Source organism: Stegostoma tigrinum, chromosome 4 (assembly GCF_030684315.1).
Source record: "Stegostoma tigrinum isolate sSteTig4 chromosome 4, sSteTig4.hap1, whole genome shotgun sequence".
NCBI classification, from domain to species: Eukaryota; Metazoa; Chordata; class Chondrichthyes; order Orectolobiformes; family Stegostomatidae; genus Stegostoma; species Stegostoma tigrinum.
In genome coordinates, this window is record NC_081357.1 from 5,777,304 (window position 1) to 5,798,202 (window position 20,899).

Consider the following 20,899-nt stretch of genomic DNA (forward strand, 5'->3'; position numbering starts at 1 on the left):
CACAACATCCTTCCTATACCCGGGAGACTAGAATTAAATGCTGTATTCCAATAGTGGGCTAAGCAATGTCCTGTGCAACCACAACATGACCTCCCAACTCCTATACTTAAAGCATTGACCAAAGCACCGTACCTAACGCCTTCTTCATCACCCTGTCTACCTGCACGTCCACTTTCAATGAACTATGAACCTACAGTCTAAGGTCTGTTTGTTAGCAACACTCCAATTACTATTAAGTATATCGGTCTGCTCCAAAGTGCCTCTTCAAAATACAGCACCCCATGCTTATCTAAATTAAACTCCATCTGCCACTCCTTGGCCCATTAACCCAGCTGATCGAGATCCCTTTGTACTCTGATGTAACCTTCACTGTCCACCACTACACCTCTAGTTTTGGTGTCATTTGCAAACTTACTAATCATATCTCCAATGTTCACATCCAAATCATTTGTATAAATGATGAAAAGGAGTGGACCCAGCACTGATTTTTGTGGCACACTGCTGGTCACAGGCCTCCAGTCTGAAAAGCAACTCTCTACCACTACTCTCTTCAGAAAATGTAGTGATAAAGGTCTAGGCCCGAAACGTCACCTTTACTGCTCCTCTGGTGCTATTTGGCCTGCTGTGTTCATCCAACTCTACACCTTACTATCTCTACCACTACTCTCTGTCTTTAACCTGCAAGTTAGTTTTGTATCCAAAAAGTTAGTTCCCCAGAATTCTGTGTGATCTAACCTTGCTAACAGGTCTCCCATGTCAAATGCCTTACAGAAGTCCATATAGATCAAGTCTACCATTCTGCCCTCATCAATTGTCTTTGTTCTTTCTTTAGAAAATTCAAAGAAACTTGTGAGACACGATTTCCCACATACAAAGCCATGGTACTATCCCTAATGAGACCTTGCTTTTCCAAAGACTGTCCCTTCTGATTCCCACAACTTGCCCACCACTGATGTCAGGGTCACTGGTTAGTCATTTCCTGGCTTTTCCTTTCCACCTTTCTTAATACTACCGCCCTATTAGACAACCTCCAGTCTTCTGGTACCTTGCCTGTGGCTATCAATGGTACAAGTATCTCAGCAAGGGGCCCAGCAATCACTGCCTTAGCTTCCCTCAAGGTTCTAGGATACACCTGATCAGGTCCCAGGGATTTATCCACCTTTGTTTTAAAATGTCCAGCATTTCCTCCTCAGTAATATGGACATTTTTCAAGATGTCTCTATTTATTTGCCCACATTCTCTATCTTCCATATAACTTCTTCACCTTAGACACTGATGCAAAATACTCATTATCTCCTCCATCTCCTGTGGTTCCACACATAGGTGACTTTGCTGATCTTTAAAGGGTCTTTTTCTCTCCCTAGTTACCCTTTTGTCCTTAATGCATTTGTGGAATCCCTTTGGATTGTCCTTACTTTATTCTCCAAAGATATTTCAGTCCCCTTTTCGCCTTCCCGAATTCCCTCTTAAGTATACTCCTACTGCCTTTATTCTGTTCTAGGCAATCACTGAATTTCTGCTGATGGTACAAGAACAAAATTGCTGGAAAAACTCAGCAGGTCTGAGTTCTGAGAAAGGGTCACTGGACCTGAAACATTAACTCTGATTTCTCCTCCACAGATGTTGCCAGACCTGCTGAGCTTTTCCAGCAACTTTGTTTTTGTTCCTGATTTACAGCATCCACAGTTGTTTTGGTTTTTATTTAGAACTGATGGTGTCAGGGAAAACATCCAGTTCTGGGGAAGGCTCACCGGACCCAAAACGTTAACTCTGTTTTCTCCTCCACAGATGCTGCCGGACCTGCTGAACTTTTCTAGCAACTTCACTTTTTTGCTCCTGATTTATAGCATCCGTGGTTCTTTTGGTTTTTATACAGTGATAGAATAACCTGGGATTCTCCCTAATCCTACCTGCCTGTGTGCATGCCTACCTATTTTTGTGACCAAACTCACGTTTATCCAAATTATACTGCATCTTCCATGCATTTACCCAATCACAGAGCCTGTCCAAATCACACTGCAACATAGAACCCCTACAGTGTGGAAGCAGGCCACAGCAACCCTTGAAAGATTATCCCACCCAGACCCAGCCCCCTGCACTGTCCCTGCATCTGAGTTACCCGTGGCTAACCCAATTATCCTGCATATCTTCAGACCGTGGAAGGAATCTGGAGCATCTGGAGGAAACCCACACAGACACGGGGAGAATGTTTCTGTGGAGTTTGCACAATCATCCAGGGGTGGAATCAAACCAAGTCCCTGGTGCTATAAGGCAGCAATGCTAACATTGAGCTGCCGCTATACTGGCCACGGAGCTTTGGATCTCCTTGCCTCAACCCTTAACCCCTACAATTCTGTTTTCTGTTCCTCATTTCACTCTCTTCAAAGACCTATCTGTTGATACCTTCATAAAAAGTTCTAGTCCTGTCTTTAAATTTCACCGAATCCTCCTCACAGCTCACCCTTCCACCTAGCTTTGTATTATCTGTAAATGTTTCACGCTCCCTATTTGCTCTCCTAATTGTTTTCATGAGTTCCCTTTTGCACTATCCATACTCCACTAGGGTCTCTATCGATTTGTCCTCTTTATATTTGATAAATGCCTCTCTTTTCCTTCTCATCTAGTCCTGAATATTCCTGGGCATCCAGGGTTGTTCCTATATTTCACTCCAAAGGGAATGTTTTGACTTTGTACTCTTTCCCATTTCCTTCTTGAACACCCCCGCCCCCACCTCCACCACCTCACTGTTCTGAATATTTACCCATAAGTAGCCTTTCCAAGAAGATTGAAGTAGGATTCACCCATTCGGCCCCTGAAGCCCACTTCATCATTCAATATGATCACGGCTGATCACCAAGCTCCAATACCCTTATCCCACCCTCCGCCCAATACACTTGGCTCTTTTAGCCACAAGAGCTATATCTACCTCCTTCTTGAACATAATTTGTTGGCCTCAATCATTCCACACGCTCACCATTCTCTGGTTGAAGAAATTTGTCCTCATCTCCATCCAAAACGGTTTACCTCTTATGTTTAAACTCTAACCCCTAGTTCTGGACTATCATACTGTAGTGATTGGAAAAGGCTGGATATTAGCGAGTTTTGAGAAGATTTGTAGCTCAGGTTGAGTTTCTGGATGTGAGTTTGCTCGCTGAGCTGGAAGGTTAGTTTTCAGACGTTTCGTCACCTTTCTTTTTATTTGAAAAAATATACTTTATTCATAGAATGTACAAAAAATAAAACATTTATACACCTACCCAGTCATGCAAGCCACTCCGGGTTACCCGGGGGTACGTACACCAACTAAAGGAAAAAAAAACAGAAACAAAAAAAAACAAAGCAAAGAAACCGCCCCGGCAGTCGTCACCCCGCACAGTCCCAGTTGGCCCCCTGACCAGTTGGGGAAGGCGCCAGCTGGGCCCAGTTACCAGATAGGATTCTTTTCCCTTTTCTGGACGAGGGGGCTCATACGGTGGTCTTTCCCCACCGCGCCTTGGCGGCGGCTGCCCCAAGCTTTAGCGCATCCCTCAGCACGTAGCCCTGGACCTTGGAGTGCGCCAGTCTGCAACACTCGGTCGGGGTCAGTTCTTTCCACTGGCAGACCAGCAAGTTGCGGGCAGACCAAAGAGCGTCCTTCACCGCATTGATGGTCCTCCAGGCGCAGTTGATGTTGGTCTCGGTGTGCGTCCCCGGAAACAGCCCGTAGAGCACGGAGTCCCGCGTCACGGAGCTGCTCGGGACGAACCTCGACAAATACCACTGCATCCCCCTCCAGACCTCCTGCGCATAGGCACACTCCAGAAGGAGGTGATCAACAGTCTCGTCCCCCCCCGCAGCCACCTCGAGGGCAGCGTGCGGTGGTGCAGAGATTCCGGGCATGCATAAAGGATCTCACTGGCAGAGCCCCTCTCACCGCCAGCCAAGCAACGTCCTTGTGCTTGTTTGAAAATTCTGGCGATGAGGCATTCTGCCAAACGACTTTGGCAGTCTGCATGGGGAACCACACGACGGGATCCACCCTCTCCTTTTCCCGAAGGGTCCTGAGGATACTACGTGCTGACCACTGCCTGACGGCCTTGTGGTCAAAGGTGTTTCCTTTCAAAAATTTCTCCACGAAGGACAGGTGGTACGGGACGGTCCAACTACTCGGAGCGTTCCGCGGCAACGAGGCCAGGCCCATCCTTCGCAACACCGGGGACAGGTAGAACCTCAGTAAGTAGCGACACTTGGTGTTTGCGTACTGAGGATCTACGCACAGCTTGATGCAGCCACACACAAAGGTAGCCGTCAGGGCGAGGGTGGCGTTCGGTACGCCCTTTCCCCCATTTCCCAGGTCTTTGTACATGGTATCTCTGCGGACCCGGTCCATCCTCGACCCCCAAATGAAGTGGAAGATGGCCCGGGTGACCGCAGCGGCGCAGGTCCAGGTAATAGGCCAGGCCTGCGCCACATACAACAGTACCGAAAGCCCCTCGCACCTGACAACCAGGTTCTTACCCGCAATGGAGAGGGACCGGAGCGTCCACCTGCCCAGCTTCTGCTTAAATTTGGAGATGCGCTCCTCCCAAGTCTTAGTGCATGCCCCAGCTCCACCAAACCAAACACCCAGCACCTTCAGGTAGTCTGTCCTGACGGTGAAGGGGATGAAGGAGCGGTCATCCCAGTTCCCGAAGAACATGACCTCGCTCTTACCCCTATTGACTTTGGCACCCGAGGCCAGTTCAAACTGGCCGCAGATGTCCAACAGCCTACTCACCGACCGACGATCGGTGCAGAAGACGGCGACATCATCCATGTACAGGGAGGTCTTGACCTGAAGGCCTCCGTTGCCTGGGATAGTCACGCCCTTCAGGCTCACGTCCTTTCTGATGGAGGCGGCGAAGGGCTCCACACAGCACACGAACAAGGCAGGAGAGAGCGGGCAGCCCTGCCTGACTCCAGATCTAACAGGAAAACTGTCTGATTCCCACCCGTTGATCGAGACTGCGCTAACGATGTTGGCGTAGAGCAGCCGGATCCAATTGCGGATGCCCTCCCCGAACCCCAATTTGGAGAGGACGTCCCTCATGTAAGCATGAGAGACCCTGTCGAAGGCCTTCTCCTGGTCCAGGCTGACGAGGCAGGTGTCCACCCGCCTGTCCTGTACGTAGGCGATCGTATCCCTGATGAGCGCGAGGCTCTCAGCGATCTTCCTGCCCGGCACAGCACAGGTTTGGTCAGGGTGAATCACCGACTCCAGGACAGACCTGACCCGGTTGGCAATGACCTTGGCCAGGATTTTGTAATCCACGTTCAAAAGTGAAATGGGACGCCAATTCTTAATTTCCTCCCTCTCCCCCTTCCTCTTGTAAATGAGGGTGTTGATGCCCTTCCTCATGGACTTGCACATTTCCCCTGCCCGAAGCGCACTATCGTACACCTCCAGCAGGTCCTGGCCGACCAGGCCCCACAGAGCAGAATACAGCTCGACCGGTAAGCCATCACTTCCGGGAGTCCTATTCCTCTGCAAGGACTTGAGGGCTCTGGCCAGCTCGTCCAGGGATATCGGCCGGTCCAGCCACTCCCTCGTGCCGTCGTCTAAGACCTCCGTGATACACGACAGGAACGACTCGGAGGCCGTGCTGTCCGTGGGCTTCGTGTCGTACAGTCCGGCATAGAAGGATCTGCTGATCCTCAAAACGTCGGGCCGAGACGACGTCACCGAGCCGTCGTCCTCCTTCAGCCGGCTAAGCACAGAGCTCTCTTTGTGCACCTTCTGAAAGAAGAAACGCGAGCACGTCTCGTCCTGCTCCACGGAGCGGACCCTGGACCGGAAGATTATCCTGTTGGCCTCCACGGTGAAGAGCGAGGCTTGCTGGCCCCTCACCTCGCGGAGGTCCTCCGTGACATCGACCCCCATCGACTACAGAAGGAGCAGGTTCTGCACCCTTTCCTGGAGTCGCGACAGCTTTCCCCGCCTCTCTCTTGCCTTCTGAACACCCTTGAGGACAAAGAACCTCTTGATGTTCTCCTTCACCGTCTCCCACCAGTCGCCCGGAGACTCAAAGAGGGGTTTCACGGTTCTCCAACCGGTGTACTCCCTCTTAAGCTCCTCGACGTTCTCTGGGGTCAACAGAGTCGTGTTGAGCTTCCACGTCCCCTTGCCGGCCGGCTGGTCGTCCTGTAAGTGACAGTCGGCCAACAGGAGGCAGTGGTCAGAGAAGAACACCGGCTCGACACCAGTGGATCTGACCGAGAACGTCCGTGACACAAACAGGAAGTCTATCCTTGAGCGGATAGACCCGTCTGGCCGCGACCAGGTGTACCTCTGCTGCGCTCCGTCTGCAGGGGTGCTGAAGACGTCGAGCAGCTTGGCGTCCTTCACCGTGCCCATCAGGAATCTGGACGTGACGTCCAGTTGAATCCCCCCACCCGCTGTCCCCACGCCGGATCTTCCATCTGCATCAATGATGCAGTTGAAGTCTCCGCCTAGGATGACCGGCCTGGACGTAGCCAGCAGGGGTGGAAGCCGCTGCAGGACGGCCAACCGCTCACTCCGTACCGCTGGGGCGTACACGTTGATCAGCCTCAGGGGACCGTTCCTGTAGGTGATGTCAGCCACTAGGAGGCGCCCCCCCACCACCTCCTGAACTTGAGAGATGGTGAAGTTGTGCCCCCGCAGCAGAATAGCCAGGCCCGAGGAGCGACAGTCGTTACCCCCCGACCAGATCGAAGGCCCACAGGTACAGGCGCCGGACCATTTCCCGTACCTGCCGAGGTGCGGTATCCTGCACTCCTGCAGAAACAGGAGGTCCGCCTTGATGGTGGTCAGGTAGGCCAACGTGGACACACATCTCGCGGTTGACTTGACGCTGCGCACATTAATGCTCGCAATTCGTACCCCCATTGTGGGCAGTGACCACAGTACCCTCCCCAAGTCCAAGGTCCAGCCCCTCCATCTGTCCCTTCATGCCCATTGCCCGGGCTAACTGCTGGACGCTCTCTGGGCTCAGGAAACCGTCTGTGCTGCCTTCCGGGTGGCATCCCCCCGTCAGGGGTGCGGAGGCAGGAGGGTCCGGCTCCGGATCAGGCTGGGGACACGCTGTTTCCTCCTTCCCGCCTGGAAGTTCCGGGGGCCCCTCCAGTGCTCCAGCGGCACTTGACTGGGTGTCGGAGTGAGCCTCAGGACGCCTCCCGTCACCTGGAAGCGGGGTGCTGCTTTCCTTCCCCCTCGAGACCTTTAACTTCTGCTTCGGGTGGGCCCTCTCCGAATCCTCCTCGTCAGAGGAGCTCTTATAGCCCCCCCGTAGCTGTCTCTTCCCTCCTGATTGTTGCGGTTCCTGGGCCCGTCGACGCACCTTCCTCCTCGCTTTCCGGACTGTAGTCCACTCCCCTGGGTCGCCTGTCGCCGCCTCCATTGGCTCTGGGTTGTCGGGGGGGATCGGAGCCTGCAGGGGTGCTTTGCTGGCCTCGGGCCCATCCTGCAGGGCTGGGCCCTCCTGCACGGCCTGGCCCTCCTGCACATTAGTGGGGTCCTTGCTGGGTCCTGGTGCCTTCCTCTCCTCCGGGGGGGCTGGCCACGCATTTCCCCTGCCGGCGACCTGGGCATAGGTGGTACCCCGCCGCGGGCATGCCCTATAGAAGTGGCCCGCTTCCCCGCAAAGGTTGCAGCTTCTCTCTCGTGGGCAATCCTTTGCAAGGTGTCCCTCCTCCCTGCAGTTCCTGCAGATGGTGGCTTTGCAGTCGGCCGCCATGTGACCTGACCTACCACAGGCATGGCAGACTTTAGGTTGCCCTGCATAGGTCAGGTAGCCCCTGCTCCCGCCGATCGCGAAGCTGGACGGTGGGTGTGCGACATTCCCATCTGCGCCCATCCTCAGCGTCACCTTGACCTGCCTCTTACTCGTCCAGATGCCAAAGGGGTCCACCATGTCAGTTAGATCCCCTTCCACCTTCACATACCTTCCGAGGAAGGTCAGGACATCAACTGCTGGCACATGCGGGTTGTACATGTGTACAGTCACCATACGGCTCCTCTGCGCTGGCATCACAAACAGTGGGACAGCGGTCAATACAGAGAGGGGGCCCTCACCTCCTTTCTCCTTGAAAACCTCCAGGAAGCGCTCGCAAAGCTTGGCACTCCGGAAGGTCACATCGTAAAAACCCCCTCCGGGGAAATCCTGCAGGCAGTAAATGTCCGCAGCAGCGAACCCACAACAGTCCAACAGGACCCTCTTCACGAAGAAGGTGCGGTCCACAGGTGCACCTTCATCCACCTTCTTTACGGAAACACGGATGGTGTTCCGGACCCCCTGACCTGGGGCACGAGCACTTGCCGCAGCCATCGTTGCAGGTTGGCTGCTCCCCTGAACCAGCGTTAGGCCGAAGCCAGCATTAAGATCCACTGGTCGCAAGGGCGCACAGCCAACCCGACGTCCTCCTTTCACCTCCAAGACTGCACTCTCGTCCTCTCAGTCCACAAGAGAGTGGGTCTTTATTGTGTTCGAGATGTGAGCTGGTTCACTGAGCTGTAAGGTTTGTCCCCAGATGTTTTGTCACCATTCTAGGTAACATCATTAGTGAGCCTCTGGTGAAGCGCTGGTGTTATGTCCCGCTTTCTATTTATCTGTTTAGGTTTCCTTGGGTTGGTGATGTCATTTCCTGCATTGGTGATGTCATTTCCTATCCTTCTCCATTTTTGTGTTTACTCAGCCTGCCTAAATCACACTGCAATATTTCTGCATCCTTCTCACAGCTTATCCTTCCACCCAGCCTTGAATCAGCTACAAATTTTGAGATACTACATTTAAATCATCTAAATCATTAACATATGTTGTGGTAGCTAGGGGTCCTAGTTCTGATCCCTGTGGTAAACATTTTTAGAGTATTGCATGCAATTCTGGTTTCCCTGCGAAAGGAAGAATGTTGTGAAACTTGAAAGGGTTCATAAAAGATTTACAAGGATGTTGCCAGGGTTGGAGGGTTTGAACTATAGGGAGAGGCTGCATAGGCTGGAGCAATTTTCCCTGAGGGGTAACATTATAGAGGTTTATAAGCCCATGAGGGGCATGGGTAGGGTAAATAGACAAGGTTCTTTTTCCCTGGAGTGGATGGGCTTAAAACTAGAGGGCAGAGGTTTAAGGTGAGAGGGGAGAGGTTTAAAAGGGACCTAAGGGGCAACATTTTCATACAGAGGATGGCACGTGTATGGAATGAGCTGCCACAGGAAGTGGTGGAGGTTGGAACACTTACATTTAAAAGGCATATGAGTAGGATGGGTTAAGAGGGATATTGGCCAAATTCTGGCAAATGGGACTAGATTTATTTAGGATATCTAGTCAATATGGATGATTTGAACCAAAGGATCTGTTTCCATGCTGTACAACTCTATGACACTATGACATCCATTGGTTCCCCCTGATGAGTTGCATCCTCTTAGAATTCCTGTAGCTTTGTCAAGCATGATTTCACTTTTGTAAATCCACGTTGACTGCATCTGGTTCTACCCATGTTTTCTAAGTAATCTGTTATAAAATCCTTGATAATGGACTCTACTATCCTCCCCACAACCGATGCCTCATTGTGGAGGTACTGGTGTTGGACTGGAGTGTAGATTATCAACTTTCAATCCCATCAGTTTCTGCAACACTATTTCTCTGCTAATACAGATTTGCTTCAATTCCTTCCTCTACTAAACCCTATGTCCTCCATTTCTGGTGCTACTTATTTGTGTCCTCACCTATGAAGACTGAAGCAAAGTATGAATTTAGTTCAGTTGTCATTTCTTTGTTGCCCAGTGTAAATCCCCCAATTTTATGACTGTATGGGACATCTATTCATTTTCACCAATCTTTTTCTCTTTATATACCTATAGAAACTTTTATAGTCAGCTCTTATATTCCCCACAAGCTGACTTTAATACTCTATTCTTCCCCCCTTAATAAATCCCTTGTTACTTCTTTGGTGACTTCTAAACTTTTCCCAATCCTCAGGCCTGTTGTTTTTGTTTGCCAATTTGTATGTTCTTCTCTGCATCTAATATGATCTCTAATTTCCCTCATAAGCCATGGTTTGGCTATTGTTGTCTTTCCATTCTTGTGCCAGACAGGAATAAACAATGTTTGTATTGTACCCATTCACTTTTTGAACATTTGCCTATCCACTCTCATGCCTTTCATAACATTTCTAATCCATCATAGCTAACTCCAAAACTCTTGTTTGCAAACCATCATTATCCTTTTCTGTAATAAACTTAAAATTTTATGATATTTCTGAATAAAATGCTCTCCTGCTGCCACCTTGAGCAGCTATCCAGCTTTGCTTCCCAGAAATATGTTCAGCTCTGTACCATCTCCTTAACTCCTCTCAATACTCTCCCACTTATTTCCTTAGCTGTGTTTCACATATTGTTGCTGATGATAAGTACAGTCTTCTTTCCTGCGATTCTTGAGACCAGCTGAGCACGGCTATAGCTGTATTCCTTCCTTCAAGCAGGACCACCTTAATTTGCCTCTAGCCCTTCCATTTTACAAATGTATTAGAATTCCTTGGGAATGTAACAGGAGGGATGGATAGTGGAGAAGTAATAGATGTAATGTATTTTACGCTCCATAAGGCATTAAATGAGGATCTGGAGGAAAAGTTACTTCACAAGATAACTACTCATAGTGTTAGGGTAATGTATTGGCACAGATAGATGATTTCCAAATTAAACTAAAACAAAAAGTGGGGATCAATGGATAGTTTACTATTTTGCAAATGAAAATGATGGAGTCCTGGGACATCAGCTGTGTACAATCTAAATTTAAGAAAGGGCCAAGTGAAAGGGCCAAATTTGCCGATAAGTCGGACAGGAATTTATGGGAAGGACATAGAAATCAGAATGGCAAGAAAGTTGGAGTAAAATATCAAAATTCTTAAAACTGAGGGGAAATTTTGTGACATTTCTTCCAAACTTTAAATGGCGACAATAGAATCTCACTAATGGCTTCTTTCATTTCCATACATTTTAATCCCATTAATAACCCAACTCATCTAATTTTTACACCACCTCTAATTATCCTATCTTTTCTTAAGATACCAGGCATCACAAATTCACAACGTTAGTTAAAACGGATACCTTATGGCTATAACGAGCTGAATCCTTGTCCTAATCATAACCCAACATATATGCAGCATGAGTGATAATGGGAACTGCAGATGCTGGAGAATCCAAGATAACAAAGTGTGGAGCTGGATGAACACAGCAGGCCAAGCAGCATCTCAGGAGCACGAAAGCTGACGTTTCGGGCCTAGACCCTTCATCAGAGAGGGGGATGGGGTGAGGGCTCTGGAATATATAGGGAGAGAGGGGGAGGCGGACCGAAGATGGAAAGAAAAGAAGATAGCTGGGGAGGAGAGTATAGGTGGGGAGGTAGGGAGGTGATAGGTCAGTCCAGGGAAGACGGACAGTTCAAGGAGGTGGGATGAGGTAGTAGGTAGGAAATGGAGGTGCAGCTTGAGTTGGGAGGACAGGATGGGTGAGAGGAAGAACAGGTTAGGGAAGCGGAGACAGGCTGAAATAGTATCAGAGATAATGGGAACTGCAGATGCTGGAGAATTCCAGGATAATAAAATGTGAGGCTGGATGAACACAGCAGGCCAAGCAGCATCTCAGGAGCATAAAAGCTGACGTTTCGGGCCTAGACCCTTCATCAGAGAGGAGGATGGGGTGAGGGTTCTGGAATAAATAGGGAGAGAGGGGGAGGCGGACCGAAGATGGAGAGAAAAGAAGATAGGTGGAGAGAGTATAGGTGGGGAGGTAGGGAGGGGATAGGTCAGTCCAGGGAAGACGGACAGGTCAAGGAGGTGGGATGAGGTTAGTAGGTAGATGGGGGTGCGGCTTGGGGTTGGAGGAAGGGATGGGTGGGAGGAAGAACAGGTTAGGGAGGCAGAGACAGGTTGGACTGGTTTTGGGATGCAGTGAGTGGAGGGGAAGAGCTGGGCTGGTTGTGTGGTGCAGTGGGGGGAGGGGACGAACTGGGCTGGTTTAGGGATGCAGTTGGGGAAGGGGAGATTTTGAAACTGGTGAAGTCCACATTGATACCATTAGGCTGCAGGGTTCCCAGACGGAATATGAGTTGCTGTTCCTGCAACCTTCGGGTGGCATCATTGTGGCACTGCAGGAGGCCCATGATGGACATGTCATGTAAAGAATGGGAGGGGGAGTGGAAATGGTTTGCGACTGGGAGGTGCAGTTGTTTGTTGCGAACTGAGCGGAGGTGTTCTGCAAAGTGGTCTCCAAGCCTCCGCTTGGTTTCCCCAATGTAGAGGAAGCCACACCGGGTACAGTGGATGCAGTATACCACATTGGCAGATGTGCAGGTGAACCTCTGCTTAATGTGGAATGTCATCTTGGGGCCTGGGATAGGGGTGAGGGAGGAGGTGTGGGGGCAAGTGTAGCATTTCCTGCAGTTGCAGGGGAAGTTGCCGGGTGTGGTGGGGTTGGAGGGCAGTGTGGAGCGAACAAGGGAGTCATCCCAGATGTCCAAGTTCTTCAAGGACCGCAACTTTCCCCCCACAGTGATCGAGAACGCCCTTGACCGCGTCTCCCGTATTTCCCGCAACACATCCCTCACACCCCGCTCCTGCCACGACCGCCCCAAGAGGATCCCCTTCGTTCACACACACCACCCCACCAACCTCCGGATACTACGCATCATCCTCCGACACTTCCGCCATCTACAATCCGACCCTACCACCCAAGACAATTTTCCATCCCCACCCCTGTCTGCTCTCCGGAGAGACCACTCTGTCCGTGACTCCCTTGTTCGCTCCCCCCCCCCCCCCCCACTGCTTCTCAAAACCAGCCCAGCTTGTACTCGCCTCCCTAACCTGTTCTTGCTCTCACCTATCCCCTCCTCCCACCTGAAGCCACACCTCCATTTCCCACCTACTAACCTCATCCCACCTCCTTGACCTGTCCATCCTCCCTGGACTGACCTCTCCCCCTCCCCACCTATACTCCCCTCTCCACCTATCTTCTCCTCTATCCATCTTCGGTCTGCACCCCCCCCCCCCCCCCGCTATTTATTTCAGAACCCTCTACCCATCCCCCTCTCTGAAGAAGGGTCTAGGCCCGAAACGTCAGCTTTTGCGCTCCTGAGATGCTGCTTGGCCTGCTGTGTTCATCCAGCTCCACATTTTATTATCTTGGATTCTCCAGCATCTGCAGTTCCCATTATCACCATGAGAATGAAATGTGCAGCAGGCACTGAAAGATTGTGTGATCAACAGTGGGTGGTGTGTAAATGTTGGTAGTTGGATGTTATGTAATGAAAACTTTGAGAATTTGTCCAACATAAATTGACAACGCTGCTTTTAGAGAGTCAACTTGACAACTATCTGAGCAGGTAAGAGTGCAGCCAATATAAATCTGAAATACTGCACAATTAAATTGTTGTCTGGTTTTTTTTGATAGGTATCTAACCTATTTGCTCGGGATGAACTTGATGAGATTACTCAATCACTGATTGCACCAATGAAGAAAGAAGCTCCTCGCATTCCCCCAACTGTTGACAACTTATATGAATATTTTATAAAACGAGCCAGGAAAAATCTTCATGTTGTCCTCTGTTTCTCTCCCGTCAGTATTTGTTTTTAATTTGCTTTTCTATTGAACAAGAAGTTCTATCTTTCTAAGCATATGTTTCAATTTCTTTATGATTGGTCCATGATAATCAAACTGTGTCATTGGTCACATGGCTAGGAACAAACCATCAAATCTAAAGGCCAAAGATTAACTGAGACCCTCTTTGTTGAAAAAATCATAGGGTCAATTTTGCAATCTACTATCTTCCCTTCAGAGAAGATTGCTGTCAGAACCAAAGTAGGTGATTCAGTGTTTTGAGCCTGTTCCAAAATTTAATGCAATTAGTGTCAATTTTCAGATGATAGTGTTTCCTACTACGCCTTTGAAAAAGTCAGTGGGAACCCACTGCTGATTCTCATGGCTTAACCATCTCAGAAAAACGGTACCCAGATGGGAGCTTGTTCTTACGTGACCATTAATTGGCCATTTAAAGACCTCAATGAACCGAGCAAGGGAGAGACAGAGGGCGGCAGAGATGGAGGGATTCTCTCAGCCTCATCAATCTCCTGTAAAATCATTGCCAGCTCAGAAGCAGGTCAATGGATGATGGAAGGGCAGCTTGCAGGATTTTATGGCCTCTTATCTATAATCCACAACAGGAGATGTTACAACTCTACCCCATGACTGATCTGTCATCTATTTCATACACATATTTTTGTCCAATATACACCAGGTTAGCGGAAATGTCCACCTTAAAGTAAGCAATTTAACTCATATGAGCTACCTTTTTCAGAAGAATTTCCAAAGTTCTACAATCTTGTGTACAAAAATTGCTCATGGTTACACTTCTGAAAGGGTAGCTCCTAATTTTGAGTTTACGTCATCTTGTCTTATATTCCCCAAGCAGTAAAAAAGGTTTCTCGCTTTCTACCATTGCCTATTGAAGCCATGATGCATTTTGTATTTCAGAGATGCAGTTTTTATTTAACTTATCTTCACAGTTGTGATATCAGACCTTTCACTAATACCCACAGCCACTAAACAACGAGGGACTCTTCATTACATGCAGCTATCTTTAAAATTAGCAGAATAAATTTTGCATGTTCCCTGCAATTTGAGGAACAAACATGGATTATTCACACACCTTTGAGGATTATCCAATGTATCTCTAGCATTCTAATGTGATCTACTTAATACAAATCCACTCTACCTCCTGCAAGCATTAATGAGTTGAGGCAATATATCATTAAGGCAAAAGCAAAAAATCGTGAAAGCAGGGAATTCAGAACCATGAAGATAGTAGTGCTCACACAGTTCAAGTCAGTCGTTTTTGACCAGAATGAGTAATAATGTTTAAATATAATTCTTAATGTGAAACAATCAGATAGTTTTCTTTGCCTCTGACAGGGTGAATACTTATTATACAGCGTGCTAAGTTTTGTTTGTGGATTTTGAAGACAACTGTTATTTATATTTTGCTTCTAGGTTGGTGAAAAGTTTCGATCACGTGCAATGAAGTTCCCTGGTCTGATCTCTGGCTGCACTATGGATTGGTTCAGTCGCTGGCCCAGAGAGGCACTAGTGGCTGTGTCCCACTACTTCCTTTCTGGGTTTTACATCGCCTGCTCAGCCGAGGTCAAAACCCAACTGGTGTCAACAATGGGTGTCTTCCATGACAAGGTTTATCAAACATGTGAGGACTATTTTCAGAGGTTCGTTCTGATTCAGGACAGGTTGATTTCTCAATGATATTTCTTGATATAAAAACTACCCAACAAGATTAGTTTAACCATTTCCCTTTTAGCAAAATGTTAACAATTATAAGGATTGACAAATATATTATTACAATCTTTTACAAACAGGAGTTATTGACTATGGAGATCATAGAAACATAGAAGATAGGAGCAGAAAGAAGCCATTTGGCCCTTTGAGCCTGCTCCGCCATTCTTCAAAATCATTCCTGATTGTCCGACTCAATAGCCTAATCCTGTTTTCTCCCCATAACCTTTGATCCCATTTGCCCCAAGTGCCATATCTGGTCACCTCTTGAATACATTCAATGTTTTGGCATCAACTACTTCCTGTGATAATGAATTCCACAGATTCATCACTCTTTGGGTGAAGAAATATCTCCTCATCTCTGTCCTAAATAGTCTACCCCGAATTCCATTCATGCTGCAACTGTACAAAACGCTAGTGCGGCCTCATTTGGAATACTGCGTGCAGTTCTGGTCGCCCTGTTACAGGAAGGATGTGGAAGCTTTGGAAAAGGTGCAGAGGAGATTTACCAGGATGTTGCCTGGTCTGGAGCGCAGACCGTATGAAGAAAGGCTGAGGGACTTGGGCCTGTTCTCATTGGAGAGAAGAAGGCTAAGAGGGGATTTAATAGAGACATACAAGATGATCAGAGGATTAGATAGGGTGGACAGTGAGAGTCTTTTTCTGAGGATGATGACTTCAGCTTGTACAAGGGAGCATAGCTACAAAGTGAGGGGTGATAGATTTAAGACATGTCAGAGGCAGGTTCTTTACTCAGAGAGTGGTAAGGGCATGGAATGCCCTGCCTGCCAATGTAGTGAACTCAGCCACATTAGGGGCATTTAAACAGTCCTTGGATAAGCATATGGATAATGATGGATTAGTGTAGGGGGAGGGACTTGGATTAGTTCACAGGTTGGTGCAACATCGAGGGCCAAAGGGCCTGTTCTGCGCTATATTATGATATGTTCTGTGTTCTGTGTTCTATGAATCCTTATAATTGTAACCCCTGGGTCTGGATACACCTACCATCAGGAACATCCTCCCTTCATCTACCCTGTCCGGTCCTGTTAGAATTTTATTAATCTCTATGAGATCCCCCCTCATTCAGCTGCACTCGAGTGAAAGCAATCCCAACCTAGTCAATCTCTCCTCATGCGTCAGACCCGCCATGCCCTGAAAACAGCCTGTTAAATCTTCACTGCACTTCCTTGAGAGCAAGAGCATCCTCCTCAGAAAAGGAGAACAAAAGTACATGCAATATTCCAGGTATGTCCTCACCAAGGCCCTGTATAACTGCAACAACACATCCCTGCTCCTGTACTCAAAACGTCTCACAATGAAGGCCAACATACCATTTGCCTTCTTTACCGCCTGCTGCACCTGCATGCTTATCTTCAGCAACTGCTACACAAGGACTCCCAGGTCCTGCTGCATACTCCCCTCCCAATTTACAGCCATTCAGGTAGTAATCTGCCTTTTTGTTTTCGCTTCCAAAGTGAATAAAATCACATTTATTCAAATTATACTTCATCTGTAATTGATTTGTCCACTTACCCACCTGTTGAGATTATGCTGACAGGTCTCTGCATCCACATCAGAGTTCACCCTCCACCCAACGTGGTATCATCTGCAAACTTGATGATGTTACATTTTGTTCCCTCATCCAAATCATTAATATATATTGTGAAGAGCTGGGGGTCCCAGCACCAATCCCTGTGCATCCCACTAGTTTCGGCCTGCCAATTTGAAAAGGACCCATTAATTCCTACTGTTTGTTTCTCCACTGGCAGTTTCCTGTCCATCTCAATACATTTCCCCCAATCCCATGCACTTTAATGTTACACATTAATCTCTTCGTGGGACTTTGTCAAACACTTTCTGAAAGTCCAAATATACATCGACTCGCTCCCCCTTGCCAACTCTACTAGTTGCATCTTCATAGAATTCCAATGGATTTGTCAAGCATGATTTCTCCTTCAGAAATCCACGCTGACTCTGTCTGATCCTGCCACTGCTTTCTAAATGCTTCAGAATAAAATCCTTGACAATAGATTCAAATATTTTCCCCACTACCGTTGTTATTCTCACCAGTCTAAAATCCCCTGTTTTCTCTCTATGTCTGTTTTGGAATATTAGAGTGACATTAGCCACCCTCCAATCTGCAGGGACTGTTCCACAGTCTGTAGAATCATGGAAGATGAGCATAAATACATCCACTGTTTCTGGAGTTACTTTCTTAAGTACTCAGGGATGCAGATTATAAGGCCCTGGGGATTTATCGGTCTTCAATTCCAACAATTTTCCCAGCACCATCTCTCTCCTAATATTGATCTCCCTTAGTTCTTCCTTCTCACTAAATCTTGTATCATCTTGTGGTATCTGATCATTAAAAGTTTCTCATTACATTTTGGTATAACATAGAAGTAGATGGAGGAAGACGATAAAAGCCAGGGTGTATTTTGCACTGTAAAGCTCCAATGATAAACTAAATGGAACTTTCAAACAGCACTCCAGCTGAAAGATTTCTCTTCAGATGCAATAAGTAAAGACTTAACATATTAAAAAAAAATCCAGTGACTGATATTAGAACTCCCACTGGATAAGACTGTTTACCCTGCTATACTGTCTGATTATCTGTTTCAATGGTCTATATAGATGTGTAGCAAGTATGAATGAATTTCACAATTTTTTCCAGTGCTATAATGAATGAGATGAAGGATTTTCCTTGTTTCTGTTCGTCGGTAGAATTAGGATTGGTAATGCTGCTGCTGCCATCCCAAACATTTGTGAGCCCTTCCCACAAATTTATAATTCAGCACCAACAAGCTTTGATGCTTAAAGAAGTTCTTTAATAGTGAGGAAGGTCTTTTTCTACCATCTTAAGTGTATTGAAAACATATGCTTGAAGGTGTCTTTCTAAGATTTGCTACCAATGTATCGTTTGCCCCTTACCTCAGCCTTGCCTGTCCCCATCTCCACTCCCCTCCACACTGCACACCCCCCCCCACCTCAGATCCTTGACCTGGTGACCTATAACAGAAGTAATTGCTTCCATTAATAGACATCTATCCAATGCTATGCCTCATGCAGCCCATTGATGAAGGGTTGCCTGATACCTCTCTGTTGAAACAAGATATGATGTATGGACCATGCACGTCTGCAGTTTACCGAAGCCTGTAATTTGTAGAATTCCCCATGCAATGACTTCTACGGTATAGCAGGCACTACTAATTGAATTGTTAGGCCTTCAAGCTTTTTCACACTGAAATTTGTTGCATGTGTTTCAGGAGTGGTTCAGTGGCTAGCACTGCTGCCTCACAGTGCCAGGGACCTGGGTTTGATTCCACTGTCAGGTGACTGTCTGTGTGCAATATGTACATTCTTCCTGTGCCTGTGTAGGTTTCTTCCCACAGTCCAAAGATACACAGGTTAGGTGGATTGGTTATGCTAAATTACCCATAGTGTTCAGGGATGTGTATGTTAGGTGTGTTGCCATGGGAAATGCAGGGATGGGTCTGGGTGGGATGCTGTTCAGAGTGTTGGTGTGGATTTATTGGGCTGAATAGCTTGCTTCCACGCTGTAGGGATTCTGTGGTTTTGTAAAATCTTCAGAACATCACTTTTGCATTTGTTTTACCTTACACAAATAGACTGCCTGTACACAGAGGATTCATAAGTCAATAACATGGGCTATTTTCCAAATAAAGCTGTTCAAACATATGCTAGAAACCTCTGGAGCAAGTTAGTGAAATGGGCTTCCTAGCCCAGAGGCAAGGTTTAGGCCTTCAAGCTTTCTCACACAGGGCCAAAGAACCTCAACATAGCTGAGAGATAATGGGAACTGCAGATGCTGGAGAATCTGAGATAGCAAAGTGCGGAGCTGGATGAACACAGCAGGCCAAGCAGCATTTTTTCTGATAAAGGGTCTAGGCCCGAAACATAGAACGTAGAAAAGTACAGCACAGCACAGGCCCTTCGGCCCACCATGTTGTGCCGTGGATTAATCCTAATCCAAAAATAAAATAACCTAACCTACATTCCCCTCAGTTCACTGCTGTCCATGTGCATGTCCTGCAGTCGCTTAAATGTCACTAATGACTCCGCTTCCACGATTACCACTGGTAAACTATTCCATGCGCTCACAATTCTCTGGGTGAAGAACCTCCCTCTGACATCTCCTCTATACCTTCCTCCTAACACCTTAAAACTATGACCCCTTGTGGCAGTCAATCCTACCCTGGGGAAAAGTCTCTGGCTATCGACTCTTTCCATGCCTCTCATTACCTTGTACACCTTGATCAGGTCACCTCTCTTCCTCCTTCTCTCCAGAGAGAAAAGTCCAAGCTCAGTCAAATTCTCCTCGTAAGACAAGCCCTCCAGTCCAGGCAGCATCCTGGTAAACCTCCTTTGCACCCTCTCCAAAGCCTCCACATCTTTCGTATAATAGGGCGACCAGAACTGGACACAATATTCCAAGTGTGGTCTCACCAGGGTTTTGTCGAACTGCAGCATAACCTCGCGGCTCTTAAACCCGATCCCCCTGTTAATGAAAGCTAAAACACCTTATGCTTTCTTAACAACCTTATCCACCTGGGTGGCAACTTTGAGGGAGCTATGCACTCGGACACCAAGATCCCGCTGTTCCTCGACACTGCCGAGAATCCTGCCATTAATCCTATATTCAGCATTTAAGTTCGACTTTCCAAAATGCATCACTTTGCATTTATCCAGGTTGAACTCCATCTGCCATTTCTCAGCCCAGCTCTGCATTCTGCCAATGTATCGCTGAAGCCTGCAATAACCCTTGATACTATCAACGGCACCTCCAACTTTTGTGTCACAGCAAACATACTAACCCACCCCTCAACCTCCTCATCCAAGTCATTTATAAAAACTACAAAGAATAGAGGCCCAAGAACAGAGCCTTGCGGGACACCACTCAGCACTGACCACCAGGCAGAACACTTACCATCTACAGCCACTCTCTGCCGCCTGTCAGCCAACCAATTCTGAATCCAGACAGCCAAATCTCCCTGTACCCCATACCTCCTGACTTTATGAATGAGCCTGCTGTGGGGATCCTTATCAAATGCCTTGCTGAAGTCCATGTACACCACATCCACTGCTCGACCCTCGTCAACCTGTCTCGTGACCTCCTCAAAGAACTCATTAAGATTTGTGAGGCATGACCTGCCCCTCACAAAACCATGCTGACTCCCTTTAATCACGCTATGCTTTTCCAAATAGTCAAATCCTATCCCTCAGAATTCTTTCCGAAACTTTGCTGACCACAGACGTAAGACTGACTGGTCTGTAATTTCCAGGGATTTCCCTATTCCCTTTCTTGAAAAGAGGAACAACATTTGCCTTCCTCCACTCTTCCGGTACGACTCCTGTGGAGAGTGAGGAAGCAAAGATCTTCGCCAGCGGCTTAGCAAACTCCTTTCTCGCTTCCCGGAGCAACCTAGGATAAAACTTATCTGGGATAAAGCTCTCTGATGAAGGGTCTAGACCCGAAACGTCAGCTTTTGTGCTTCTGAGATGCTGCTTGGCCTGCTGTGTTCATCCAGCTCCACATTTTGTTATCTA

General features: G+C 47.7%; 1 protein-coding gene across 1 annotated transcript in view; it reads left to right on the forward strand.

Moving 5' to 3' along the window:
- The window catches only part of LOC125452339 (dynein axonemal heavy chain 8-like), a 1,009,221-nt gene that overhangs the window by 808,060 nt on the left and 180,262 nt on the right, over window positions 1-20,899 (forward strand). Inside the window, exons 79-80 of the mRNA XM_059645685.1 lie at window positions 13,439-13,603; window positions 15,035-15,261. Of these exons, the coding sequence (XP_059501668.1) occupies window positions 13,439-13,603; window positions 15,035-15,261 (392 nt within the window). The remainder of the gene's footprint in view (window positions 1-13,438; window positions 13,604-15,034; window positions 15,262-20,899) is intronic.